The following is a 9,197-nucleotide window of genomic DNA, read 5'->3' as shown; positions in this document are numbered from 1 at the left end:
GTTGCTGTGTGTGTGTGACAGTCTCTCCCCTGTGCCAGAAGGGACATGCAGGGTGTTGCTGTGAGTGTGTGTGACAGTCTCTTCCCTGTGCCAGGAGGGACGTGCAGGGTGTTGCTCTGTGTATGTGTGAGTCTCTCTCCTTGTGCCAGGAGGGACATGCAGGGTGTTGCTGTGTGTGTGTGTGACAGTCTCTCCCCTGTGCCAGAAAGGACATGCAAGGTGTTGCTGTGAGTGTGTGTGACAGTCTGTCTCCTGTGCCAGGAGGGACATGCAGGGTGTTGCTGTGAGTGTGTGTGACAGCCTTTCCCCTTGTGCCAGGAGAGACATGCAGGGTGTTGCTGTGCGTATGTGTGAGTCTCTCCCCGTGCCGGTGGGACATGTAGAGTGTTGCTGTGTGTGTGTGTGACAGTCTCTCCCCTGTGCGAGGAGAGACGTGCAGGGTGTTGCTGTGAGTGTGTGACGGTCTCTCCCCTGTGCCAGGAGGGACATGCAGGGTGTTGCTGTGTGTGTGTGTGACAGTCTCTCCCCTGTGTCAGGAGGGACATGCAGGGTGCTGCTGTGAGTGTGTGACAGTTTCTCTACCCTGTGCGAGGAGGGACATGCAGGATGTTGCTGTGTGTGTGTATGACAGTCTCTCCCCTGTGCCAGGTGGGACATGCAGGATGTTGCTGTGAGTGTGTGAGACAGTCTGTCCCCTGTGCCAGGAGGGACATGCAGGGTGTTGCTGTGTGTGTGTGACAGTCTCTCCCCTATGCCAGGAGGGACATGCAGGGTGTTGCTGTGAGTGTGTGTGACAGTCTCTCCCCTGTGCCAGGAGGGAGATGCAGGTGTTGCTGTGAGTGTCTAACAGTCTCTCCCCTGTGCGAGGAGGGACATGCAGGGTGTTGCTGTGAGTGTGTGTGACAGTCTCTCCCCTATGCCAGGAGGGACATGCAGGGTGTTGCTGTGAGTGTGTGTAACAGTCTCTCCCCTGTGCCAGGAGGGACATGCAGGGTGTTGCTGTGAGTGTGTGTAACAGTCTCTCCCCTGTGCCAGGAGGGACATGCAGGGTGTTGCTGTGAGTGTGTGTCCGTGACAGTCTCTCCCCCTGTCTGAGGCCGGGGGTGCCACTCACACTGCTCTCCTGTCACCCTCACCCCCGCCAGCTCGGGCCCTCTGCCCGGGCCGTTGGCGCATGCGCCCTGGTACTGGGGGGCGCGGCCCGGCGCCTGCCGGCTGCGCAGTGCCCAGGCCGCGTGCGCTCTAGGTGCTGTCGCCGGGCTCCCTCCCAGCAGCCGGCCCCGTTGGCTGCCGGTGACAGGCGGAGCCGGCCCCGCTGCTGCCCGGCATGAGGGGGGGCGGCTGCGCCGCGGCCCCCGCTCACTAGCCCGGCCGAGCCGCGCAGGCGGGCCCGGGGAGCGGCGCACCATGCGGCTGTGCGGGGCGCTGCTGAAGAGCCCCGTCCCCAAGCAGATCGAGCACTACTCGCGCTTCTCCCCCTCGCCGCTCTCCATCAAGCAGTTCCTGGACTTCGGTGAGTGGCGCCGCCCCCCGGCGGGGTGTCAGTCCCGGTGCCCTCGCAGCCCCCCGCCCCCGCTGCTGTGTCTCTCGGGGGAGGGGAAATGCGCAGTTGGGGGAGGGGTGGCACCGGCACCCCTGGGGGGTGTGTGTGTGGTTGGGGGAGGGGCTGGGTGCGGTGATACTTGTCAGGCCCAGGCCGCACCACGGGGTGGTGATGCGCCCGGGCCCGCTGTCGGTCAGGAGGCCTCTCCGCCTCTCCCCTTCGCTGGGCCGGAGGCTCAGCCCGCCCAGGTTGGCGGGGCCGCCGTCGCCGTGGGAGGCCGAGCAGGCTCCTTGTCAAGCGGGCTCCCGCGTCTCCTGTGGCTACACAGCAGCGTTCATGTGTCTCCTCCCACTGGAAAACTTCTGCTCCCAGGAAGCTGCCCAGACAGCTGCAGGCCCTGGCTTGTCCTCTGAGCGGCGTCTCTTGGGGTCACCCCACTGGTATGGCTGGCGGGGAACCGGCTGGAGCTAGGAGCAGCCGAAGGACTCAGTGAAGGGTTGCAGAGGCCTGGCTCAGGACTATTGCTGTTACTGCAACTGAGGAACCTTGAGAGCTGGAGAGGGCGGGCTGAGACACCGGCTGTGAGAAGATGGCATACATGAGATAGGGAAGAGAGGGAGGCTACTTTTGCTGTGACTATATGGGCTGTCCTCACTGCAGTGCTTTCTCGAGTTAGCTACGCTCCAGTTCACTCCTGTACAGTTAGCCTAGTTCAGGTGAGAGCAATCACACTGCAAGCTGTACAGAGTGACTGGATTGTCTGCACAGAGTTGCATTACTAACTCAAGCATCAATAGCACTCCCTGGGTGGCCAGCTATCTTGGATTTAAAGCAACACTTAATTTGAGCTAGAGATTTTGGTGTGTGAGGCCTTATGTCAGTGCAGGTGGTTGGTAGCAAATACCCTCTTCTCTTCAATCCCTTGAGACCTGTGAGTGGAGTTGTGCTTTTGACTCCTCTAACTCAGGGTGTAGGATAACGGGATTTCATTCCTCTCGGTACTCTTTAAAAAGATATCTCTGTGTATGCTTTAATTTAAAAATAATCTGCAAAGAATTTTTTAAAATTGGGCTTGTGCTCTCAAACTTCTTCATTTTGTACAGTAAAGGTCATTTGAAAGGATTTTTTTCTGTTTGCTTTTTGTATTAAAAGTATGAGGAATGTTGAGTTTGGTCTTCCGTGCTTTTGGTGGTGGACTTCTAGGGCCTTCAGGATTTTCGTTGAAGGTATTTGAATCCTTAGCAAAGCCTTGCTTTTTCCAAAATATTTATTCATGATTAAAGTTACATACAAAAAGACAGTTTTAAACAGTCTAATTTAAAATTCCTTCCCCTCTTAGACAACTTCAACTCCCTTGGCTCTTGTATGTTCTCCGGGTAATTAGTCTTTCAGATATTTTATTGGCTTGATTTCCAATATTAAAAAATAAGGGGAGGGTGAGGTAAAACGTTTTAATCCTTCTTTATACACAATAAAGAAGTAAATTAAAGCACACAATAATTTTTCTTTTGCTAATTATCCTTTAAAATAGCCCTTGCTGTATCTCTATTAGCAGTTCAAATTTCCTGTGACAGAAATATTAATTATTTGAAGGGAAACTGTCAGGTATCCATAATAGCCCCAGAATTAGATCTGTGTAAATGGGGTTGGGAACAGAATGAAACAATCTAAAATCAATAATGTTTTGTTGGGACTTAAATATTTCTACATTGTGTGTTTGCAACCCAAACAACCAGGTATTGTTCCAATACAATGGTTCTTTAGCTAAACTACTTTTAGACTTTTCTCTGATTCCCCTCTGCAGACAACCCAGAAAGTCAAACTGACCAGTCAGTTTTCATTGTTAGCATGTGTGAGTGAAAAAATAATGAAAGAAGGTGGGTGAGATAATATCTTTTATTGGACCACTTCTGTTTGGTGAGAGAAAAAAGCTTTCCAGCCTACACAGAGCTCTTCTTCAGGTCTGGGAAACTAACTCATGCTATGTCTTCACTACAAATTACTTTGGTATAGCATGTGTGGCTCAGGGTGGGGTTTGAATAATCCACCCCCTGACAAATGTAAGTTATATTGACCTAAGCACCAGTGTGGACAGCACTATGTTGGTGGGAGAACTTCTCCTGCCGACATAACTCCTACCTCCACAAGAGGCACTAGCTATTAAGCCGAAGGGAGAGCTCTTTTCCATCAGCTTAGGCCATGTCTACACTAGTGATCGTACAGCAACACAGCTGTACCGATGCAGCTGTGCTGCTGTAAGATCGCTTTTGTAGCTGCTCTATGCTGTATAAAAGTTCTTGGTCTATAACAAACCGGGATCGATTAGAAGAGCTGAGAGGCGGTGGGGTGCTCCGTGCCGCCGCCCAAGCGTTCTGAAGGCTGTCATCCGCTTCCTGCTCAGCCTGGAACTGTTCCCTTGAGGCTGGGGTCACCAGTTCTTCCTCAGACTGTGAACTTGGGCTTGGTCCCTCTGGAAGCGATGTAGGTGATGGGGTTGTTTCCGTTGCTGGTGAACCGCTCTCCACTGGTGCACCTGAGGGTATTTCAGGCTCTGGCTGAGCCTTTTGGGTATGGCTGTCCTTTGCTTCTGCCAGTTCTGGCTCGCTGGCGCCCTCTGGCGTTGAGTTTGAAGATGTGGTTGCACTTGCTGGTGCTGGTTGCTGTTCCAGTTCCGGGCCTGGGACTGGAGATGCTGTGGCTGTTTCAGTGGTAGGCATGGAATCCGGGTCCACTACCTCTGTCTGGGTCTCTGGTAACACAGATGGGGCCTCTGTGGACGGCTCAGGAACAGGAATGGGTCTGGAAGCTTGCCTGGTTTGGCTACGTGTAACCATTCCCACTCTCTTGGCCCGCCTCACCTGGTTGGCCAAGTCTTCCCCCAGTAGCATGGGGATAGGATAATTGTCATAGACTGCAAAAGTCCACATTCCTGACCAGTCTTTGTACTGGACAGGCAGTTGAGCTGTAGGCAAGTCTACAGCTTGTGACATGAAGGGGTAAATTGTAACTTTGGCCTTTGAGTTGATGAATTTGGGGTCAATGAAGGATTGGTGGATAGCTGACACTTGTGCCCCCGTGTCTCTCCACGCAGTAACCTTCTTTCCGCCCACTCTCAAATTTTCCCTTCGCTCCAAGGGTATTTGAGAGGCATCCGGGCCTGGGGATCTTTGGTGTGATGGTGGTGTAATGAATTGCACTCGCATGGTGTTCTTTGGACAGTTGGCCTTGATATGTCCCAGTTCATTACACTTAAAGCATCTTCCATCCGATGGGTCACTGGGCCGAGGTGAGTTACTGGAGACTGGTGAGGTGGAAGAGTAGGGTGTCTGTGGCTTTACTTGGGTGGCATGTGGGGTCTTTGGCTGTCCTCGGTTGTAGGGTTTATGGTCTGTGTGCCCCCTGGGGTAATCGTTCCCCTTGACAGTAGCTTTCTTGCTTTCTGCCACTTCCATCCATTTGGCTCCAATCTCCCCCGCCTCAGCGAGATCTTTGGGTTTTCCATCTTGTATGTACCGTGTGATGTCTTCAGGAACACCATCCAAGAACTGCTCCATTTGTATGAGGAGGTGCAGTTCTTCCAAGGTTTGAACGTTGTTTCCTGTTATCCAGGCCTCATAGTTTTTTGCAATGTAGTAGGCGTGTTTGGGAAATGACACCTCTGGTTTCCACTTTTGGGTTCTGAAGCGCCGACGGGCATGATCTGGGGTTATCCCCATTCTGTATCTGGCCTTGGTTTGAAAAAGTTTATTGTCATTCATTTGCTGCTTAGGCATTTCAGCTGCCACCTCTGCTAAAGGTCCACTGAGCTGTGACCTCAATTCTACCATGTACTGGTCTTCGGGGATGTTGTACCCAAGACAGGCTCTTTCAAAATTTTCCAAGAAGGCCTCGGTGTCATCACCTGCCTTGTAGGTGGGAAATTTCCTGTGCTGTGGAGCAATAATTGGTGCCGGGTTGTTAGGGTTGGCTGGCACAGGTAGCCCAGCTTTTGCCAACTCCAGTTCATGTTTTCTCTGTTTTTCCTTCTCTTCATTCTCTTTTTGTTGTTTTTCCATGTCTCGGCGGTGGGCCGCCTCTTCTTCTGCTTGTTTCCTTCGGTAGGCCACCTCTTCTTCTTCTAGTTTTCTTTTGTGTGCTGCCTCTTTGATTTGTTCTTCTCTTTCTTTCATCTCCATTTGTCGCCTGTGTTCAGCTTCTTTGAATTGCTCTTCGGCCTCAATTTTTGCCTTAGAAGTCATGATTCCTGTTTTCTTGTGTTGGGGTGCCCTCCGGTGTTTATCTTCTGAACTGCAGGTTCTCTGTTGCCTCCTGAAGTCTGCCTAGCAACAGTGCCTTTAGCTAATCTTCAATGTTAAGTAAACCTGAAAAACCACTTTATTTGCATGCATATAGTGCTGGTACTTGCCTCCTAATGGGAGGGCTATTGCATGACAAAAGACCCTTAACAGTCTGGTAATGGCTTCTTGCTTAACATGCAAGCCACAAACTGCCAGAGAGAGCAGAAAAAAAATTCTCTCTGGTTCCCTTTTAAAACCAACTGTTTCTCTCTGCTAAAAAGCCCTTAGCAGAGAGAAGAAAAATATAATATTCCTACTGGCTTCTGGATTCTGTCTATATCCCACCCGCTGCCACTCATATCATAACCTGAGTCCCAGATTTGGACCTTAGCGTCCAAAATATGGGGGTTAGCATGAAAACCTCCAAGCTTAGTTACCAGCTTGGACCTGGTACCTGCTGCCACCACCCAAAAAATTAGAGTGTTTTGGGGCACTCTGGTCCCCCTGAAAAACCTTCCCTGGGGACCCCAAGACCCAAATCCCTTGAGTCTTACAACCAAGGGAAATAATCCTTTTTCCCTTCCCCCCTCCAGGTGCTCCTGGAGAGATACACAGACACAAGCTCTGTGAATCCAAACAGAGTGACTCCCCCTCTCCGTTTCCAGTCCTGGAAACCAAAAGCACTTTCCTATTCCCCCAGAGGGAATGCAAAATCAGGCTGGCAAATCCAACACACAGATCTCCCCTGATTTCTTCCTCCCACCAATTCCCTGGTGAGTACAGACCCAATTTCCCTGAAGTAAAGAAAAACTTCAACAGGTCTTAAAAGAAAGCTTTATATAAAAAAGAAAGAAAAATACATACAAATGGTCTCTCTGTATTAAGGTGACACAATACAGGGTCAATTGCTTAAAAGAATATTGAATAAACAGCCTTATTCAAAAAGAATACAAATCAAAGCACTCCAGCACTTATATTCATGCAAATACCAAAGAAAAGAAACTATATAACTTACTATCTGATCTCTTTATCCTTACACTTAGAAACAGAAGATTAGAAAGTAAAACTACTTCTCCAAAGCTCAGAGACAGCAGCCAGACAGACAAAGACTCTAGACACCAAATTCCCTCCACCCAAAGTTGAAAAAATCCGGTTTCCTGATTGGTCCTCTGGTCAGGTGCTTCAGGTAAAAGAGACATTAACCCTTAGCTATCTGTTTATGACAGAGAGTCCTTCTGTTGAGCAGTAGTAGTTATATAGGCAGGAGAGCATCTCCTGTCAACATAGTGCCATCCATACCGGCGCTTCTGTGGGTGTAACTTATGTCTCTCAGAGGGGTGTGTTTTCACATCCCTGAGTGACATAAGTTATACTGACAAAAGGGCTAATGTAAACCTAGCCTTAGGGCATCTTCACCAGAAGTGCTACAGTGGTGCAGCTGCTGTTGTGTAGACATAGGGTATGGCTACACTTGCAACTTCAAAGCGCTGCCGCGGGAGTGCTCCGAAGTGTGAGTGTGGTTGCAGCGCCAGCACTGGGAAAGAGCTCTCCCAGCGCTGCACGTACTCCACCTCCCTGTGGGGATTAGCTTATAGTTTACACTAGCGCTTTACAGTGCTGTAACTTGCGCTCAGGGGTGTGTTTTTTTCACACCCCTGAGTGAGAAAGTTGCAGCGCTGTAAAGCAGCAGTGTAGCCAAGGCCATAGTCTGAGTGTTGCTGCTAAATAAAAGGTGACCTGAAGAAGAGCTTTGTGTAAGGGCTTGGCTACACTTGCAAGTTAGAGCACATTAAAGCAGCCCTGGGCGCACTAACTCCTGATGTGTCCACACTGGCAAGGCACATAGAGTGCCTGGACTCTGCAGCTGGCGTGCTCCTGGTAATCCACCTCCATGAAAAGCATAAAGCTTGCTGTGCCCTGGCTGAAATGCCCAGGCATCAGTGTGAATGAGCTGTTGCATTACTGCACTGTGACTGGCCTCTGGAAATGTCCCATAATCCCCTGAAGTCAAGTAGCCACTCTTCTCATTGTTTTGAAATCGGCTACAGGAATGTGGATATGCCCTTTTAAAGCTCCGTGTCTGACAGCCGGCATACTTATCTGCTCCAGGACAAAGCAACCATTACCGTGGAATGCCGCTTGCTTGTGTGTGAGAGAGAGACTGCATGTAGCGGGGTCTGCAGCTGTCTGAACTTACAAGACAGCATGCTGACACACACTTAGCCCCCCAAAACACCTACACACAACACACTCCCTGTTACGCTCTGCCGCCCCCTATTTGAAAAACACATTGCAGCCACTTGCACACTGAGATAGCTACAACAATGCACTGCTCTTTGTGGCATTGCAAGAGTTGCTAATGTAGTCACGCCAGTGTGCTTGCAGCTGACAGGGCAGCATTTTCCCTGCTGTGGTCTCCAAAGGCTGGTTTAACTCACAGCGCTGTACATCTGCAAGTGTAGCCATGCCTTAAGTTTGAAAAGCTTGTCTCTCTCACCAACAGTAGTTGGTCCTATAAAAAGATATTACCTTACCCATAGGGGTGAAAACATTATCTAAGTAGTTCACCTTGAAGCCAAACTCTGATTAGGGTAGGTGTGTGAAGGTAGCTATAATAAAATTAGTAACTAGCACTCAAGGCCTGCTGAAGCCTGTTTCGGCTTTGTGAAGCTTTCTTGTGTACATGGAGTTTATCGTACTGTAATCCACAATGCATTGGGTAGTAGGCTGCAATCCTTTAGCATCCACGCAATACTAATACATTGTGACTGAGAGCCCAACATGGACATTACATTATTTTTCTCAGTAAAAGAAATTGTACATTTCTGGGAAGTCTTTTCAGAATTAGGATTTTTAATGTTCAGGGACCTACTTTAATAAAATAGGCCCATCTTTGCTGATTAAACAAATAAATAGTATCACACAGCAATTATTGTATACATATCTATTTGGAATACAGATGCACTGGACAATGGATATGACATTCCTATGGCTACAAAAAGGAATCTTGCAAGGAAGTAGTATGAAAGCAGGGTGGTTAGAGGAGAACTGATCACTAGAACAAATCATGATCAGGATCATACAGGGAATACAAGGCAGGCATAAATTAAAGAAGCCAAGAGCAGTCAGTGTTGTTAGAAAATTCCACAAGGAAATAAAATTGCCTAGACAATATTCATAATATTTCAAATAACTAGTGCATATATATTTTCATCAGATTTGCAGCCAGGTTAGAAACAGAGAGAGAGAGAGAAAATTCGTGGCAAGAAGGAAGACTCAGAAACATAGTAACATTACAATCTACCTGTAAACCTTCCAATCTGTCAGTGGGTGACAAGCAGCCAAAATGTGAAATGCCACTGTTTTCTTGTGCATCG

The 9,197-nt window shown here is 49.2% G+C and overlaps 1 protein-coding gene across 2 annotated transcripts in view; it reads left to right on the top strand.

Annotated features, from left to right (window-relative positions):
* Nucleotides 1–1,248: 1,248 nt before the first annotated feature.
* PDK3 (pyruvate dehydrogenase kinase 3) overlaps nt 1,249–9,197 on the top strand; it is a 121,461-nt gene continuing 113,512 nt past the window's right edge. For both annotated transcript variants that reach the window (XR_007772114.1, XM_050936661.1), the window contains exon 1: nt 1,249–1,513. Coding sequence is in view for 1 of the 2 variants with exons in the window: in XM_050936661.1 (XP_050792618.1) it covers nt 1,408–1,513 (106 nt within the window). In the remaining variant the exon portion in view is untranslated. The remainder of the gene's footprint in view (nt 1,514–9,197) is intronic.

Source organism: Gopherus flavomarginatus, chromosome 1, assembly GCF_025201925.1.
Source record: "Gopherus flavomarginatus isolate rGopFla2 chromosome 1, rGopFla2.mat.asm, whole genome shotgun sequence".
Lineage (NCBI taxonomy): Eukaryota > Metazoa > Chordata > Testudines > Testudinidae > Gopherus > Gopherus flavomarginatus.
Note: the sequence above shows the minus strand (reverse complement) of the source record. Positions and strands in the feature narration are given on the sequence as shown.